General features: G+C 38.6%; 1 protein-coding gene across 1 annotated transcript; it reads right to left on the bottom strand.

Moving 5' to 3' along the window:
• Positions 1–1,034: 1,034 nt before the first annotated feature.
• On the bottom strand, positions 1,035–17,009 carry sstr3 (somatostatin receptor 3). Its single transcript, XM_018684688.2, has 2 exons — positions 16,586–17,009; positions 1,035–3,471 (listed from the first exon to the last, which is right to left on the bottom strand). The coding sequence occupies exon 2, from the start codon at positions 3,412–3,414 to the stop codon at positions 1,948–1,950; it is 1,467 nt and encodes a 488-aa protein (XP_018540204.1). The 5' UTR covers positions 3,415–3,471; positions 16,586–17,009; the 3' UTR covers positions 1,035–1,947.
• Between the last annotated feature and the right edge of the window lie 4,029 nt (positions 17,010–21,038).

The following is a 21,038-nucleotide window of genomic DNA, read 5'->3' as shown; positions in this document are numbered from 1 at the left end:
GGTGTTGGTTATTTGTCAGTGCTCTTAATTTAAAAAGAATACTCACTCACTATGGATAGTTTTTGATCCAACATGTTCTCCCTCCTTTCCAAATTCTGCAGACTATATTACCCACAATGCACCTCCACTACCAGCAGTTCACTGCCAGCATTAGGGTGCTTGAAATCAATTTTGCTGACAGTCAAGAGTCCTTGAATTTATCTGATAAAGAAAAACAATGTGTGTGTGTGTTACCCTTTCAGGAATATGTGTCAATTTCAATCTGTACGACAATTAAAACACTCTGTACTATCTTTGAACTTCACCACAAAGCCGCTGTGATTTGAATGTTGTGTGTAATTTACGGTCCAAATTTGTTTAACATGATAACTCACATTCCTGAAACTGTAAAACACCTCCAAGTTCATTCTGATAACAAAATAGTAAATGATCAACTTTTAATGTGGGTCAGTGTACAAGGTTTATCAAAGCTTAAGATTCTCCAGAGTCACCTGTTTAATTTATTTTGTACTGATTAATATTTAATTTACGGCACAAGAAATAAAGTTTTCTTTTAGTGTACATTAAAGATAAATGATACAGTTGCTACCATTTGCCAATTGCCAGGCAACATGTTACTTTTACTATCTAACATCATCAAATGTGCAGTAAAACACAGTTTTGAAATCTGAGCTTCTGTCCAGTGCAGCATTATCACACACAACTTCAGGCATCAGGAAATAGTGTTTTTTCCAACCAGAATGTGAGAAAAAAGCTATCCCCTTCACAAAGTCACAATTTCAGCTACAACAAAGCTTAGATTAACTTCTAAGAACATCCAAGATCAAGGCCTGAATGTGAGCTATATACATAAGATAATATTCATATATAATGTTTGTAACTAATTAATGAGAACATGTGAAGGCATGCAACCCCTCCTAGAAATTACGTTTATATATTATTTCAGTAAATAGTATTTTGAAGAAATAATGTCTGATTATTTTTTTAATCAATAATGATGAAGTTACTGAACTGAAAGTACAAATGCTACATTCACTCGCTTTCCTACAATATCTGCTACTACAGGATGATTGAAGGTTGTTACGGTCATATTTAGGCACTCACAGAACTTGGTTAAGGTTTGGGAAAGATTGTGGACTGGTTTAATCTAGAACTTGAAGTGGGAGACAATTGGAAAGTGACGAGACTGGCCGACTAGCTGGTTAGAGTGCTAACTTCAGTAGAAGGGAAAAGAGTGACAGAACTAGAAGCAAAACATTTCCAGGAAAGCACTGTCAATGGAGACAGCTCATGGCAAGTAAAGACTTGGAATTTGATGCTGAACTCGCAGTTTTTTCTGGAGTTGTAAGTAAACCACTGTTAATGCCAACATTAGCTATGTAGCAATTTCAAAACTTACAAATGGCTCCTTCAGTGTTCAAATCAAACTGCAATCTTTCACCAACCTTTAAAAAACCTTTTTGTTGCCTTACTGGCAAAACAGATTAGTAGTATATAAACAGAATGTCTATAGAAAACAGGCGTTGCAGGCATCTAAAAAAAAGTGATAACCATGTTGTTAATGTTCTCTTTAACTAATGTGTAACTTGTTGCTGTGACTTAAGCTTAAATACAGTAAATTTTGAGTAAATTATGAAATAAAAAGGTTTAAAATACAAAGATCAACAAGATACATGTCATAACAGAAGATAAAGGCACAAATTTGTACATTCAGCCATGCATATATACACATTATACAGTAACACATTATAAACATTCTGTATGTTGGTAAAATGTTACCAACAGCTTAGTGTCCCTTGATCAAAAGCAGCAACTCTAAACCCTGTCTTGAGTTTTTTTGTGTTCATTGTGGGGTTTTTGCTGTATTACAAATTGAGAGGCAGGCCGCCCTGTGTTGTAATACTGAGTTTACTTCAAGTAATGTAAGCTTACAGTCCATATTTTACACTATAAATAACTTATTTCCAATGAGGTGCTCTGTTCCAAGTTTTCCTCTGGCAGAGTTTTGATGCTCCCATTTTTGGCTCCATTGAGCAGCAATGGGACAGTCAACGCAGACCCGTTGACCGGATCTTTCCCCTTCATGTCCCCGGCTTTGTCCTTCTTGTCTGGGGATGACAGCTCTGTTGCCCCTGGAGTTGCTCCTTTCTCTGAGAACAGCGGCTGTGAGCTCTGCGGCTGGAAGCTGCTGTTTCCGTTCTGGGCAATTCTGTAGATCTCAGTCATTTCTGAGATGTCTTCATCATCATCGTCCTCTTCGTCCCTGATCGCTCGTCGCAAGCTCTCCCTGGGCATGAGTGCCCTCCTCCCTTCCTCCTGCTGCTGCTGGCGCTCCATGGGCTCGTGGTTCTCCACCTTCCTTGTGGAGCGGCAGAGCGCTTTCCGGAAACCCCTCTTGAAGTTGTCTGACAAGAAACCATAGACAATGGGGTTGGCGCAACTGTTGGCGTAACCGAGCACTACGACAAAATAGTAAAGGCACTGGTACTCTGAGGGCAGGGACACCAGTAGGTTGATGATGTTGAGGGCGTAGAAGGGCAGCCAGCAGAAGACGAACACGGCGACAACAATCACAACCATGCGCGTCACTTTCCGCTCTGACTTCCTGCGCTTGGTGGAGGTGGCGTGGACTTTTTTACCCGAGCTGCGGATCTTGAAAACAATGAGCAGGTAACAGAGGCAGATGATGAGAAGAGGGCAGAAGAATCCAACAGTGGAGGTGTAGATGATGAAGGCCGCCCTCCAGATGTTGGCTGGCTGAGGCCAGGCGATGTTACAGGTGCCTCCCGCCTTCTGGATGTTGGCGAAGATGACCACAGGCAGAACAACAAGAAACGACAGCGCCCACACGGTGCCATTCACCACTTTGGCCACCTGAGGCCGCCGCCACTTTGAAGACCGAATTGGGTGAACAACGGCAAGGTAGCGGTCGATGCTCATCACGGTCAGACAGAAGATGCTGGTGAACTGGTTGATGGAGTCGACGGTCATGACCAGGCGGCACATGAATGAGCCGAAGGGCCACGACTGCAGCGTGTTCTGCACCGCTAAGAAAGGCAGGCCGAGCATGAAGAGCTCGTCGGCGATGGCTAAGTTGAGGATGTAGATGTTGGTGACTGACTCTATCTTCGAGTAGTGCAGTACAATGTGAATCACTAAAGTGTTTCCACCCAGCCCAATGATACAAACAATGATGTATATGAGTGGGATGAGGACCCCTGCCACGCTGGGACCCGAGGGGACATCTGGGCCGGTGGAGTTGGTGGAGTTGGTGGCGTTGAACAGCGTCTCGTTCAGATCACTGTTGTTGAACATGAGCAGAAACAGGGGGAGTCCAGGCGAGGGGCTGGCAAAGCTGCCGTTCTCCCACATCTCATCCGTCATCTCCAGCCCGGGAAGCGAGAAGTCACCCATGGATGTGCTCTTTCTGTGGCTTCGTCCTTCTGCCGTCTCAGCTCCCACCCATCTGTTCTGTTGGAAGAAAAGAAAATCAGTTATCTAACTGAATGGTTGACATTTTCTACATTTGTTGCATCTCTGTGGAGAATTAAATGAAAAGCCGTGAAAAATAAACACATCTTGATTTTCAGAGAACAACACGAAAGTCTTGAGAGATGTGAAAATATGTTTTTTCTTTCTTAGAAAAACTGCACATTTGCACATTTCAGCTTTTGTTTCCAGGTATTTGTGTCACACTCTTCTCAGTAGAATATGATCTTATATTAATAGACATTTCTCTACTTTATGGTAAACAGTTACAAATGACAGTGAAATGACAAACTGGCACCACTTTTAAAACATGTAGAAGATTTCTTTAATTGGAAACTGGTTATTGTTCTTTCCATGATAATGATCATATAGAGGTGGTGATTTTTAATCTAAGGCACTTTCTCTACTAAAAATCTTTTTTTTATTTTCCTATTATTTTTAAAGATAACTGATAAATTTTTCCTTTGATTGATGTTCAATTATAGGGTATTCATAGGAGTAGAAGTGTAAATAGAAATATAGATTCACAGCACGTATGTAGTGTCTGCAGGTATTTCAGTCAGGCTGTATACAGTCGCAACAACCTTCACCAATGAATTAGAGCAGCCAACAAGAAATTATACTTATTTTTATGCTATAGTACTGCTCATGTGGATGATGATGTTCAAAAGAGAAGAAAACACTGTCTGACTCACTTGTATTAAGAGAATTAAGAAATATGAGAACTGAGTGGAAAGCATGGTCTGATCCTAGTGGCCATGAACATGTTTACAATGAAAAAATACAGGGAGACGGCAAAGATAACACTCAGAGGACAAGTGGCATCAACAAGAAAAACACAGGATACAGATATAATGATGAAAAGCTGAGAGAATAGAAGTGGATGTGAGATGATGAGTCAGACAGGAAACAATTAAAGGTGGTGTGAAGATGGATGTTTGCATTTAGATTGATTTGACCACAGTGGCTATATTTGGTCCTGGTATTGATACAGCAGACAAATTAAACAGAGTGTGTTCCCACATGTGGAAGACGCTGATAACTGACATTTCATTAGAAACCCAGCAGCACTCTGGTTAACGTGAAGTGAGAACACACAGAGAGGATGCTGTGGAGGTGAAACTCCAGGAGACTCACGTTTAGTAAGTGATACTTACTACTGAAACAAAGTAACAGCTGGTCCACTTATCCATGCAATTTTATTTCAAAATAAAAGTGAAGAATGAGCCTTTGTGAATGTAAATATTGGCCATGCTAACAGCACAGTTACAGGGATGGCATTGAATACTTTGGTCCCAACTTTAATATCCCTACAACTATCGTAATGAAATGTGGTTCAGACATTCATGGTCCCCAGTGGATGAATCCTTCTGACCTTACCTGCAAGATTAATGACATGAGAATTGTCACGTTTTTAAGTTTCCTTTAGCACTCAAGTATTTAAGTTGTCAGTATGTCCAATGGTACATAACAAATAGCAAATTGGTGTTGTTAATATGCCAAAATGTAACAAAACGCGGAAAAAAGCCTACAGTTCTTTAGGCATGTTTATGTATGACAGATGGTGAATTTACCCTGTAGTTGTGGGTTATATTGGTTTCTTATAGGGCTTTCACATAAAAATTTGTGCAATCAGCACCTAAAATATTTGTGAGAAACACATTTGACCTGAACCCTCTTCCTGCCAGTTAGCTTAGCTTAGCATTGAGACTGGGAAACAGCAAGCCTAACTCCGTATTTGTTCTGACAAATCTTGATTAAACCCTGAGCTGACTTGAATTCTGTCCAGTCACACCTGTTTCCAGCCTTTATGCTAAGCTAAACTAAGGTGACAGGTCCCTATTGGTGGTTTCTACCTTCTCATCAAACTGCACTAAGAAAATTTATGAGTATATTTCCCAAAATGTCACATGCATTTGTTTCACTGATGGTGCAGATTGAGTCATTTTCACAAACATTTCCAGGGCACTACTTTAAAACTATAAAGAAATATCCATCCAAACATAAAGTAAAACTATATTTGAAGTGTACAGTGATGCAAATTACACAACCATAAAGATATATAAAAGCTTTTTGCGTCATTTCACTCTTCATTACCTACTCAGCTGCAGCACACAGTATTCAATCTCAGATAAAGGAAAAAAGCATCATGAAAGAAGAAAAAAAGTATTGTCAGAAAAATATTGACCCACTCTTTCTTTAAAATGGGACTCGGCAAAATGTCTGATGTTGCTTTTGGAAAATAAACAGTGAGAACAGCACAGATGTGCCCTGAGCTCATTGATAGAGTTCATCAAACAAACTGAATGAAAGGTTATTGTCACCTCAATGGCGACAGCTGCACAGTCTATCAAAAAAGGCATTCAGTCTCTGTGCCTTCCTGGAGTTCAATTTAAAAGGGAAAGAAAAAAATAACAACCTGACAACAGCAAAGCAGAATAAAACAACAAATGTAGGATATGTTTTTGTTTGAGACTCATGAGTAGTTTCTTTAATTTCAGCACATTGTCACATTCATCATTTTTCAATATCTTCAATTCCTTGTGATTACGGACATTTCACATTGCGTTTGCCCATTACCAGCACCATGGAAACCAGAGGAAGAGAGAGGAGCAGGAGATCTGTGTCGTAAATCAAACAGAAACTAAATAAACGGCAGGAAAACAGGAACAGATTTTTTTCTGCTCTCTCCTCGAGTGAAAGCGTTTCTAAGAGAAGACGAAAAAATATAGACTACTCTCCCAGTAGATGCAATATAATAACAGCAGCAGCAGCAGCAGCAGCAGCAACAGCAGTTCCTCTGATCAAGGACTACTTTAAAGTAACCAGGATTCCTTGTACATTGTCTTTTAATTAAATACCAGTTATTGACCAAATGTAAATAGCAGATGTTGCTCTTTTTAAGCTACAATCTACAAAAAGCTACAAAAAGGCAATAAAATGTTATTTGTGATGCTCCTTTGCATTAATTAATGGTTCAAATACAGTTTTCTCCCATCATTAGGTGATGTGAGTCATCCTGCCTTACAGGACATTTTATATTTGGTTTGATTTTAACTGATTATCATTATCCACATATGAAGATAAACCTTTTTAATATTGCTGAGCTGTTTTGCCTCCATAATCATGCTGCATAGAAAATGTCAGTTTTTGTGACTAGTGAAGTCTATCTATTTAAACCATCTATTTGAAAGACAAAACAATCCATCAATCCATCCATTTTCTGCTAATCCGGAGTCAGGTTGTGGTTGTGGCCACTTAGGGTAGTCAACTGGAGCAAGCAGATGTCCCTCCAGTGTCTATATATATATACACACACACATATGTATATGTATATATATATATGTATATATATATATATATATATATATATATATATATATATATACATACACATACACACACACACACATAGTCTGTCCAACATTTTCTTTTGAGGCCTCCTACCAGTTGGACCTGCCTAGAAACCTCCAATAGCAGGAAGAATCCTGATCAAATGCCAGAACCACCTCAACTGAAGCAGCGATGCAACTCTGAGTTCTCAGTCGCTTGTATTTGCAATCTCGTTCTTTCAGTCACTATGCTAAGCTGTTGATTGTACTTGAAGGTTGGGAGGTCAATCGACTCGCAAAAGGCCGTCTGGTTCAGTTCACTCTTTACCATAACGACCCCGTACAATGCTTGCTTTACTGCTGATGATGCTGCACCAACCTCACTTGTGATCAAGACCCCAAGGTACTTAATTTCCATTTCTTGAGGCAACAGCTCATTCTCAACCCAAAGGGAGCAGTTCACCATTTACTGACAGGGAACAATGAATCAAAGAAGCCTTCAAGATATATTGAAATCTGATTGTTCAAACTACTTCAGAAGGAGGTTTGAGCAATATCATATTCCTCTGGTGAAGGAGGCTGCAGTTTCAGGATCGCATTTCTAGGACCCTAGTTTTTCCATCACAGAACCACCTAGTGAATTTGGTCTGGTTTTCTCTTGCCGCTGCCTTTGAATAAATTCAGATAGAGACTATTCATTCATGTTTTGCAATGCACTGTAGCTTATTCTCCCACTTTATCAATATGTTTTATTCCATTTTATCTCCTGTTTTCTTTCAGTAATGTCAAACCCTATTTAAGACTTTTAATATTCACCTTGAGTTGCTTTTATATCTTGTTTTAACATCTTTTTATGTCTTATGTAAAGCCCTCTAAATGGCCTTGTAGGTATTTGATAACAGACAAGTGCTGAAACAAGATGTATTTAAGCTAAAACACCAAAGAGTTGTTTCTAAAATGTGAGGATTTGCTGCTTCTCTTAGTCATGTACGATAATAAACAGAATATATTTGGTGTTTAGTCTGTTTGTTGAACAAAAGAAACATCACCTTGGGGCCTTTGAACTCAATGTTTTGTGATGATTAAGCAAATATTTAAGAGAATGAAGTATTAACTTAAAAGATTGGCAGCCTCATCTTAAAATAAATCTCTTTCAGTTGGACTGTGCCATTAGTTCACATTCCTTTCAGCTGTGATGCTTCAGAAAAATCAATTTATCAAGCTCTCCGTCTACATCTTTCATCTCAGACACCCTGAAATCTGTCACTTTTCATTCTGCCTCATTAATCATCACGCTAAAAATCCGTTCAGTTTGTAAATTGAGGTTGTGATCTGCTGCCGGTGTCACACATGGGAGCGAGACAAGCTACGTCTCCATGTCTGTCTTTTTTGCTGCTTCTGTAAAATGAAATGAGGGTGGGCACTGTCGTCTTTCTGAGCAGAACAATCAGAAACGCAGCCGCATAATGTCACATTTGAATTCTCAACAATCAGAGTGATCGATCGCTCTCTGCAGTCGTCTGCTCTGACTGAAAAACCAGAGGCTGCCGGGGGAAAATAGGACACCAAGGCTAAAATTACATGTGATCTATATTTGAATCTTCTGATGTCCAATGTCTTTGGTCCAAGCTGTTATTGAGGACTAATCTCTTGTGTCACTGGTGACACAGTTTTTCTTATTTGTTTACTGCCTGACTCATTCTGGGCAGATTTACTATTTTTTAATGCCCTGTTTGAGCTTTTGTAACAAAAAGGACTGACAGCTAAGCGTACTTCACAAGGTAACACATTGCTTTAACTCCTATTAACGCACTAAAAGTACTAATTCTGCAGTAAAATGTCCCTGTGACTGATATCTTACTATACAGCTCACCTAATACAACAGAGATGCTGACGTCAGCACTGTACTTAACACAGTACAGTTGCTTGAATTATTATCAATATCAAATACAAAACAATGCCATATAGGGGGAAATGAGCTCCCTTGACGGAGGTCTGCGCTCTCTGAGTGTTTTCTAGGTTCATTTATTTTGACTCTATACTAGTGTTTGTATAACGTATCTGCCTCTACTTGCTCATTTGTATTATTCTATGTTACATGTTCTATGAATGAAATGTTTGTATCTCTCACAGGATTGAACTGCAGCTCATTGCGGGAGCGGAAATGCCAACATCTTAGCTGTCAAGCACCGCTGCACCACTGAGCTGAGCATCCATCACAAAGGTCAGCGTCTGTGACGGCCGCAGAGCTTGAAAGGTTCAGAGTATTTCAGGGAGGAGCTTCGACATCCTGACACAGATCAACGGATTCATTCAGGTACGGAGAGTTTACCCAGAGAGCACAGGTTGATGTCAGGAGTGTGTACAAGTAACTTACTGTACTAAAGTACTTTTGAAGTGCTTCTCTTGACTAATATCTTTTCATGCCACCTTATACTGTACTGTACACAATATCAGAGGGAAATATTGTCATTTTTTAGCACTAGATTTATCATTTAACTGATTAATTATATATTTGTAAGTCACTTTGTAGGTTCAAATTTTTTATTTTTTTTGAGACAAATTTTGAATGCAGGACTTTCGCGTGAATACGTTCTCTACCACTGCATATTACATGTTATACAGTATATAACATCATACTTAGGTGGAGTTTATTGGTTAAAAAATATACAACAAAATCAAATAAACGATGAACTACTTGAGGAATATGATTTAAACGCCCACTGACTCCTCATTGAAGAGATGAAAACATAAGATCACTGTAACTTTCCTCAAAGTCATACATGAAACAAGCACTAATGTAATTTCCGCCATGTTTTCACAAAGATTTTCTTTTGTTGGAGCTCTTTAAATTTCTCTTCTTGTTCCGTCGTTACACACCTTTTACAGTTTAATGGTACTGACTGACTGAAAATTAGCACCACCTACTGTTTACAACAATGAACCAACTATTATCTGCATAACAGTTATGGCTAGAGATGTGCATTAATTAGCATTTTCTTCAGTTATAAATTTGAATGGAAACTTAACAATAAAACCCCTCTAATTTAGCACAGAATCAGTTATTTCCCTAAGGAGTTGGTGGAGACCAAAAATGGAGCTAAAAGAGAGTGAATATTGGATCAATGTCATTTTCACAGCTTCTTTCTGCTGCCCCCTAGTGGCAAAAAAGTCAGTTATTGCTGGTTTAATTGCTCAGATAGCCAGGAAAAATGAAACCTCTGTTAACAAAGACTAAAGTGAGTAAATAAAACTGAAATTGTAAAAATTGCCGTATGGAGAAAAATAGGATTTAAAAAATGATGGGAACATGTGGAAATGTCTTTACTCTCTGGATGGTAGTTTTGCGTTTACTGTGATGCAGAAAAGACAGAGTGGACACTGTCTATGAGATGAAGAGGTCAAAATGTGCTCTTGCTTCATAAAGCCTGGACTGATTGAGTGCTCAGTACTGACAGGTCTGCAGGTCAGGGTCATGGTTAAGGACATTGGCAGAGCTGTTTGAAAAGTATATTTGCTTAGCTTTCTTTTGTATTTTCTTCCTCTTGAAAGCCGAGAGCAAATGCTCAGCTGCTCGCCAAGCGGTTGATCAAACAGTCTGACCTGAGCACACGTGAGTGCAGGTGAATGGAAAGTTATTCTTATGGTTTACAACAAAGAGTGGAGGCCTTAATGGTGCAATATACAAACTATTTACCATTAATATTAGGTCATGGAAAATACTCCTTACTGGCTGGCAGGTGTCCTTCATTTTGTATATCAGTGCACCTCAAACATTATATGAGTTGGCAGGTTAATTGCAGTTTTAATCTGTGTCAAACATGGATTAATGTGGAGGTAACAATAGCAACAATACAGATGCTTCATACAGGGCTGTTCTTTACCACAGTAATGGCAGCTTGTCTGCTTTCATCTAAAACATGAATTTGATGTCAAACTGTTCCTTTAAATAATCTTTTTGTTGATGTTGCAGACAGAGTCTCCAAATATTTCCATAGTGCTACATTCAAACTGATGTAGACAAATATATATAATAACATCATATTTCAAGTGTACAGCGATGGAAATGACACAACCATGAAGGCAGTTCATTTTCACTCCATTAACTACACAGCTGCACCATACAGGATTCAATCACGTATCAAAATAAAAGCCTCATGAGCACCATTTCAAAGAAGGCCTTGTCAGAAATGATGTTTGTGGGATTTTGTTTCTTTTCCTATCGTCTGATGTTGCTTTCAGCTGAATGGTATCAATCTTTTTTACTAAGCCTTGGCGAGAAACCATTCATCCATGCATCTATCCATCCTGCAGTGCGATCTTTTAAATGTTTTTGTTATTAGGACTTTACTCTTCACTGTCCGAACTGTTAAATCCCTTAACTGATGTGATAATCTATTCGTCAGGCAGCACCTGTCTTGAGTTGACAAAGTCTGTTCGGAGCTTCACCGCCAACGCGTTTCACACCATGTGTCATCTTTCACACAATCAAAGTGAACATAAGCTCAGCGGTGTCACACTTTGTTTTGCTGCTTTATTTTCAAGCGGAGCAGAACATGACCCTCAACAAAAACTCGGCCAAGAATAAACAACATTTCAGTTACTTATCATGACCAGAGACAGATTGGGGAGTGATTAGTGATTAAATATCTTAACCTCTGCCCCAGAAAGGCAACAATATGGATTCACGGCAGCTGTGGCACTGACAAGCAAAAGGAGTGATGGGAATATTTGGAAGTTTGAATAGACCACCACATTGGTAGGGTGTGTATATGGTAGATGATTGGGGAGTGACTGCCTGAATTAGCTTGCAAGCGTCGCTCCATTACTGTACAGAGATTTAGATTCTTGTCAATCAGGGAGGCATCTGATTGGTCCCAAATTCATTAGGAGTGCATACCAAAGATGTGAAGATGATGTGTTTAGTTTTGGAAGGCTTGGAAACAGAAAGTCATGGAATGCTTGGTGGAAAAACACCTCAAGATGTTTGGAGCAACCAAGTAAAAAAGGGTCACAGCAAATATTGATTTGATTTAGTTTTTTTTTATGTTTGTTGCACTTTGTATCAAATTCATTGATTAATAAGTTGCATCACTGCCTCGTGATTGTATGCCTCTGATAACCAATCCAGATGCAGTTAATTGGTGCATCATAGTGACCTTGATCATTGACCTTTAACCACCAAAATTAAGTCAATTCATCCTTGAGTCCAAGTGAATATTTGTGCCAAAATTGAAGAAATTCCCTTGAGACATTACTGAGATATTGTGTAAATGATATAGAGCAGTGAAAAGCAACATATTGTCGCAATTGAGAAGCTGAAAATGGGATTTTTTGCTTGAAAAATGACTTCAATCTAACAATTAATCAGTATAGTTGCTGGTGAGTTTTCCGCCAGTAGACTTAAAAGATTAACTGACCACTTGTTGCAGAAGTTTCTCAGTCAAACCACCAACAGTTGTTCCCATAACAACATGCATTTCTATGTGTGCATGTGTGATCACTCATTTTATATCATTGTGAGAAATTCTTGTCTAAACATGTAAAAAATAAAAGTTGTTTGTGCAGTTTGTGTGTATTGTGTGCATGACGCTGCCAAGGGTCACAGGTGCCCCCAAATCTGCCACAGCCATTATTCAGAATGAATCAGCGGTCCTTGAATAAATCAGGGACTCGTGACTCGGCATTTTGATCAATGAATATTTAACGACGGTGCTGTTATTTTTTTTTTTTTTAACCTCCTCCCAAACTCTGCTGGAAGCCTGTTGTCTTGAGGGTGCTGCTGCTTTTATGAGGCTTAAGGGGAGTGAAGAAGGCTCGTCCCCGGGGCTCAGTGATTCAGAGCAACTTAATAAACCCAGAGAATTCACACACTGCCTGGCATCCAATTCTGGCTTTAGTCTTAAGCTTTGTTGACCTTTTTATGTCTTATTCAGGTCCTCTGTATGAGGTAGCTGCCAATCTCAAGGGCTGAAGGGAGAAAAAAACATCAGAGCACGATAAAAAAAAATCCTGTGCAGCTATCAGATTTTTCTTTCTCCAGCTACATTTTCAAAAGAAGATAACAAAAGCCCCTTTCAGACATACACCTCTTAACATAAATGTGAAGGCAATTTAAAACGTCAATCTCAACTCTGAGTCACTTTTACTGAAAAGTCATGATGGCAATCCGACTGGTAGCACTTTCACCACAACGCAAGTCTGAACTTCTCATTGCAGTTTTGCGAGCTCAGTAAAGCTATGTCTTGTTGTTATGAGTCTCCTTATACTTGACATTGACTGATTTATAGACGTGTTGTCAGTTCAACTTATCCTCTCAGAAAATAACTTGTTAGTTTCAGTGTTTTTCAAGCTACCTTTCGATTTCGTTATCAGACCAAATTCCTGTGTGTAGGTTCCCCTCCTTCCAAGCCTCTGAGCTGTCAGGGCTTGGACATGGGACCTGTGGAGGTGTCCTGTTCTTTCTGGCACCAGGACATTGATAGCAGATCTTTTGGGTCCTGTTGGTTGCCGGGTGGGGGCCTCCATAGATCTGGCTTGTTTGGATCATCCCACAGATGCTGGATCAGATTGGGATCTAGGGTTTCGGAGGCCTGGTCAACACCTTGGGCTCTTTGTTGCATTCCTTAAGTCATTTCTGTGGGTTTGTCCTGTTGGGGGAGGCCCTTGCCATTGGGGAGTGTCATTGCTATGGTGGGGACTTGGTCTACAACAATGTTTAGGTGGGTGGTACTGAAGGACTCAAGGTTTCCCGACAGAACATTGTATTGTAACGAGAAGATCAGTGTTATTCCCTTGACCTGTGAGTGGTTTTAATGTGGCTGAAAAAATGCTAATGGACGATTCTATATCAGGAAACATGGCTGAATAATAAAAATGTGTAAAAGTTGTCACTTTAACAGCTCAGTGAAGCCAGCTACAGTCACATATTTTATGTCTGAGAAGGGAAAAAGAGAAAAAACACATCTGTTTAAGTGTAGCTACGTGTGGTTAATACAGCTTTTCCTAAACGCTGCTTTACAGATTGGGAGATCTGCCTGATTCTATGTCTTTTTGACCTTGGTAAAAGCTATTTAGCCTGAAATTATGCTCTAGATTGTGCTGATTAACTTCCCACCTGCGGTGACTGTGAGTGTGTGTGTTGGTGGGTTTAAATTTGTGTCTGGTTCACTTTGTGGATGAACAGATGATGCCATAATGTTGCTATCAGTGTGCGAATACATTATTATTATTTCAACAGAATGACATGTTGAATCATATCTTAATCTTTTATTTTTATATCCTGTTTTTTTTCCACTATTCTCAGTGTCAGATGTACAGCAAAAATAAAATGCTGTATAAAGATGCAGCAGAAGTGGTTTCACACTGAGAAGGCATGATGTTGTTTTGCTCCTCTGAGCTGAACAGAACAAATCAGGTCAGCTGGTAATCACACTCATACTGTCATAAACGCAGTGGGGAACATTTTTTTTCCAAGAAAAAAACAAAAAAGTCTTTTCTCCCACAAGCTGGGGAGAAAAAAAAGAAAAAAGGATGCAGTTCTCACAAGACATGACGGCTCAGGAGTCCTCATGTATACATGATCGATAACAAATTAATTTTAATGCAGTGTTCTAGTAAAACATGAATATTAATACTTGTTGGGACAAAAATGTGCACTGTAATAACACTGATTCTGTGTTAAAAAGACACATTTAGGTGTGTCATCCAGACTCCATTGACAAAAGCAGACATTTTACCGAGCAGAACACATGGAGCTGCTGGAATACCACTGCCTCCATGTGTTAGTTTGTTAGTGTTACTGTGTGACTTTCAGTGGTGGAAGAAGTATTCAGATACTTTATTTAAGCAAAAGTAACACCCAATAACACCAACAAACTAACAGATAGAGGTAGCAGTAGATTAGCAACTCACATGTTCTGTTGGCTAAAATTACTGTTTTTGTCAATGGAGTCTGGCGGCTTTAAACAGAGCTCTAAAATTGATTTTTCTGTTCTGCCTTTGGAGGCAAAGTACAGAGTTTGTGATTATTGTCATACTTTGTTTATTATATTGTAAATTAACTTTATGTGATAAGATTAAACTTAATTAATCCCAGGAGGTAAATTTATCATCACAGCATCAACAGGAGAAGAGCAGAGGGGAAGATAGGAAAAGGATACAGATAGAGCTGCAAGGATTAGTTGATCAGCAACTATTTTGGTAATCAGGTACTCATTTAAAGTCATTTTTCAAGCAAAAACAACAAAAATATAATAGCTACAGTTTCTTAAATGTGAAAATTTGCAGCTTTTCTTGGTCTTAAATTATAGAAATGTTAATATTTTGTGGTTTTGGACAGTCGATCAGGCAAAAAGATGACATGTTATTCAGGTACAGAATATTGTGATGGTTATTTCTGGTGTTTTACAGACCAAAAAAATATATTGATTAATCAGGAAAATAACAAATAACAATAAAATATACAGTAGCTGCAAAAAGACGAAAACTTATCTGCTCATTAGAAATTGTCTACATGCCTTTAACTATAAATAAATATTTCATGTCACAGTTTATTATAATATATGCATGCCTACACGCATGCTCCCTGTATTCATGCCCACACACACACATTATGTTACGGTGCCGGTTTATTAATTCTCTATGACAGCGAGGTGGATTTCTCTCATATGGAAATGTGCATTAGTCTGTCTCTCTCAATTAAGCACATGTTCATTTAGAAATGGGCTTTATTGAAAGAGACAAGCTAATAACTTCAGATCTGCATTTCCTTTTATTTTTCATGAAGCAATAGGCATTAAAGTATTTATAAAGGGAGAATAAGTTCAACATTAGCTCTTAAAAACACTTTAATAACTGCAAGTTCCCTACTCTGTCTATCAGAAAATATAAGAAACCTTACATTAAAATCATAGTTTTAAAACCTCTTATTTGTCTGTTTAATCAATAGTTTTATTATTAGTAAATAAATTTGTAATGCTAATTAACACTATGAGATGCAAAATGACTACTAAGAGAAACAACCAACAGACACAAAGAGACAAAAACAACTAAAGCAAAACTGACTAAAAAGAGAGACAAAACAAACACAACCCCCACAGAGACACAAAACGACTAAAAAGATGCAAAATAACTAAAACAGGCGCAGATCACAAAAATATGTAAAATGACAACCAACAGACACAAAACAACATGAAAAGAGACTCAGCTGCAAAGATGTGAATGCAAAATGATGACCAATAGATACCAAAACAACAACAACAACAAAAAAACACAGAGACAACACAGCAACAGAATGATTAAAATAGACACAAAACATCCTTAAAATATGCAAACTTACCATAAAGATGCAAAATGACTAAACATTAACTTACCACACTGAATAAATAATGTAACTATGAATAAGAGTCAGAATGCTTAAAATGAGTCCTAACACATTTTTACTAATTTTACAAAACATGCCACCCCCCCACCACCTATACATCGGTGCCCCATCCTGCCCCCCTTCACCTCAATCGACAAAAGTTTCTAAATCCGCCCCTGGCTGTAGTTCAGAGCATTTAATGGATGCTTTGTTTCCATTCTCGGTTTTGTTGTTAAAAACACCTACATTCACTCTGTAAGAACAGGTGAAGTTAGACAGTCACAACATCATTATTCACTTCAGCTGCTGCTGTTTCACAGTCTTTGTCGGCAAAAGTCTGTCGGATTAAATCATCCGTCAATATAAATTAAACAACCTACATCTACTCTTAACAACTCACCTTAATGCTGAGACTTTTTCAACCCGCGATCCCTCCCGAGCCCGATTTCGTCCTGTGATATTTAGGATTTACTGGTGAGAGAAAGGCGAGCAGAGCGGCCACACTTCGTCTGTTCCCCGTCAGGATGTGTTTTTATCTTCATCCTGAGCCTCAGTTACAGTCCGCTCCGGCTCCGGTTTCCCTCCGTGGGTGTCTGTCGGTGAGTTTTGCCTCCGTCTGTTCCAGGACTGGCTGATGCACTGAAAGTCACCAGCTCTGCATTATAACAGTAGCGCAGGTCGCGCAGTCTCTTGCTTGTAACTAGGTAACAGCTCTGCCTGCTGCACAGAGTCAAGTAGGAGGTGTCAAAATCCTATGGTGTGTGTGTGTGCGCGCGAGTGAGTGTCAGCAGCAAAACGCGCACGGGTACAGGCAGGTGACAAATTACAGGAAAAACCTGGCGCGAGGCTTAATAAGGCACTTTATGTTGGGTTTTAGTTTCATTTATTCATTTATGAGGTTCTAGTGGCGATTGAGAGGTTCTCTGGATCATTTAGGATGATGTGTGGTTGATGGGATGGTTCTAGAGGTCCATTGGGTTGTTCTAGAAGGTTTAAGTGGTTATTAAAGAGGTTCTACAGAGGGTTTTAGTAGTAATCAAGAAGGTTCTAGTGCTCCTTTCTGAGGTTATGGAAATCCTTTACGAGGTACTAGTGGTCATTGAGGGAGGTTCTATGGACATTCTAGAGGTCCATTGGATTGTTCTAGGGCTTGTTTAGACAATTTAAGTGGTTTTAAAGACATTCTACAGATGGTGTTAGGAGATATTAGCAGTAATCGGTTTTAGAAGTTATTAAAAAGGTTATAGAGATCTTTTAGAAGGTTATAAAGGTTCTAGCAGTTATTGAGGAGTTTCTCATGATCATTTTAGTCTGATGGGAATGTTCTAGAGGTCCATTGGATTGTTCTAGGTCTTGTTTAGATGATTTAAGTGGTTGTTGAAGAGGTTCTAGGAGCTTTTAGTGGTAATCAAGAAAGTTCTAGTGGTCTTTTAGGAGGTTATGGAGAAATTCTAGTGGCTAATGAGGAGGTTTTCTGGATCACTGTAGTTAATAGGAAGGTTTTAGAGGTCCTTTAGATTGTTCTCTGGGTTGTTTAGAAAGTTTAAGTGCTGTTTGAAGAGGCATTCAGATGGTTTTAGGAGATTTTAGTGGACATCAAGAGGGCTCTGGTGGTCTGAGGTTATTTGGAAGATTATAGTCACTGGGGAGGTTCTGTGGATGAGTTTTAGAATGAATGAGTGAAAAGTTTCTCATTTTAGTGCCACCATCTACTCAGTCTGTGTAATTACTTGTTGCTTGTGGAATAGGGAATATCTGAGAGAAAAACAAGATTTCAAATGTGATAACAAGCAGTCGAACATTTCCTCTATCTGCAGGGAGTTTTGTGTAAAGTGAAAGATAACAGTTTAAATGTTATTAAGCAGTTTCACTCAGATTTTGGGATAATTTTCAAAAGTCTTTCCTCTGACAAATCACTCCTTTTTGCTAAAGCCTGTCTCTGTCTCATTTAATTGTGACATTAAGATGAACCAAATAAAAAAGTTTTCTGTTCAAGCAGCCATGAGGATAACCCTTCAAAATCAGATAATTTCATATGGTTGTTATCTAATGTCCTTGTGCAATATTTTGAAGTCTACTCTGTGTTGTCACAACTGATTCTTCATAATTTGGCTCTTGAGAAAGCAATAAAAAAAGCAATAAAGATATAATATGTGCATCAAATGCTCACCATATGGCTGACATTCTAGGTTACATTATTTTTAACACCGGTGATAAATGAGAGAAGACATGTTTTATTGAAGATATTTTAAAGTCTCTGTGAATGTCGGAGTATTTTACAGCCCCACATATACAGAGGGTGCAGCTTTGTTGCTATAGTGCTGGTTGATTAGTGCCATGGGTCTCGTAAAGCAGATGTGTCTTCAGCATTTTTCATTCAGATGTATGGGTTGAGCAACAGTGGTGTAACAGATCAATAGACTGCTATGTGCCAATGTAGCCCCCACTCTCACACACTATTATCACTTCTCCCATGTCTTAACAAACCAACATTATTCAGCTCTAAAGGATTATTCTTCCTCCAAGGCTGCAATGCGGAGGCCTTCGCTGTCATTAAAATGGCCATGACAACTGGGATGATGAGTCCATCTGTTGCTGCAGCAGTTTGTGTGTGTGTGGTCAATCAGATAAAGATAAATTCCACACCTCACGTGAAATACACATTACACTTTTTTTTAATCACAGGATTATTGAATGTGTGAATCCTGAATTAGGATGGTCAACAGTCAGTAAACTGGATGTTCAGACAATTCAGATGCGGGACAAATTAAAAGGAAAAAAGTGTGTTCTTCCAAAGGACATTTCTTCACTTGGTGTTTTGCTGATGACGGTGGAGCATTCAAAGGACCTCGACAACCTTCTTACTGACCACTAAAACCTCCAAATCCACATGTAGAACATTCTCAGTGCCCATTAGAACCTCTAAAACGACCAGCAGAACCTTCTTAATGACCTCTAAAAACACCTAAACAAGCCATAGTGGAGGGATTACCAGCTTTCTTCCAAAGGACATTCCCCTATTTTTGTGCTTTGCTAATGGTGGTGGGGTGCTTAACCATCTGGAGGACCCTTTAAACCCCATTGAGGCCCTTGAGAAACCTCCCGAAGGACTACTAGAACCTTGTATAGGACCACTAAAACCTCCAAAAGACACCTACACCTTTGTTAATGACCAGAACCTCCTAAAGGCCCACAAGAAACCCTCCAATGGACCTCTGGGACCTCATTAAGAACCACTAAAACCTCCAAGACTCCTTGAATCTTCTAAATGACCTCTACATCTTTCTTACCAACTGCTAAAACATCCAAAACTACATGTAGAACATCAGGTATGCCTTGTAATAGCACGAAAACCCTGAGCCTCAGACAGATCACCTCACACATTTATATACCCCAGAACAAGCTCAAGTCAATGGAACACAGTCGTTTTTAATGTTATCAGTTACTCCTGTGCTTTTCCTGCTAATGACAGGCCAAATTGTGTTGCTGAGTAAAAGCTCTTTAAGAAACTGTTTGCCTACACTTTCACCATATCAACTTTATTAGGTGATAATATGTCAGACTTGTGTTCACAGCTTGTTGCCACTGAATCACATGACTGGTTTTCATGTATTTTACACATCAGTCTGCTTTTAAATCTGAACCAACGGCTACAAGACACTGACTGAAATGAGGTGTAGATGCTGCATAATTTTCAGTCTGAATGAAAATAAATAGAAACCAGAGCCCAAAACACATCTAAAAATCCAACACTTTACATCATAATTTGAATAAAAATGAGGGTACGCCTGCACACAGTCTCACTTACTGCTTGCAATATTTACTAATTCATGATGTTTTACAGGTTGGTGTGTTTGACCTTAAATGTTGTAAATTTATTTAACTATTCCAGCAGTGAGTGAGAACGTGTGTGGGAGTGTCCTCATTTTTATTCAAATTGAGCTTTCCTCCAACACACCTAACACATATTCACAAGTAATTTTTATCATGAATTTAAAAATGATCAACGACAATGAAAGGTAAACATGAATTGCAGTTTTTACGAGACACAATGTCATGATTTTACTATCAAATATTTCATTTTTGTTTTAGTGGAGCACAAATGCACCAGAGAACTGAACAAACAGGTCACCAAAGGTAATACAATACATCTCTTGTTATCAGTAGTTATCTTTGTGTCACTGGTTACTCCCAATTGAGGAAGGAAGAAAGAGAGGCCCATAAATACAAGCATTACTTCAATCCATCAGTCAGATTCTATTTGCATAGCACTTTTTGTACAGAACAATGTAACACAAAGTGCTTTACAATAACCCTCACCACTGCATCCATGCACAAAGCAATAAATTACTATGTTAAAAATATAGGAGTCAATAAAAACAGGAACTGAGGAAATATTGAATAAACACTAATAAAACTAATAATCATGCTAATAAATCAATTTGTGATGAGGAAACATTAGAGGCAGGATAAAAATTAAAGACATTTAAGAATTGACTGTGAAAAAAGATTAAAAAATGCAAAAAAAAAAAAAAAAAAAATGGAGATGTATGAATAACCACTGCATTGTCTTATGACATTTATCAAGCAAATACACATACAAACCCAGTGTAAATAAATCACACATAGGAAATTAAGAAGAACTAAATTAGATAAAACTAATAAACCACACACATAAAGTCAGGGGAAGAGAAACATAAAAGGTTGTAATATCTATATTTCTATGTAGTAAACATTTTGACTGTGTATACTCCAGGAACTCAGTAGAACCTCAGCTGTAAACTAGTCCTTCTGAGCAAAATCAGGGTTGTCCATGTTATTATTCAGGCCTGGAGCCATCTGTAGATAACATT

This window comes from Lates calcarifer, linkage group LG11 (assembly GCF_001640805.2).
Source record: "Lates calcarifer isolate ASB-BC8 linkage group LG11, TLL_Latcal_v3, whole genome shotgun sequence".
NCBI lineage: Eukaryota > Metazoa > Chordata > Actinopteri > Centropomidae > Lates > Lates calcarifer.
Note: the sequence above shows the minus strand (reverse complement) of the source record. Positions and strands in the feature narration are given on the sequence as shown.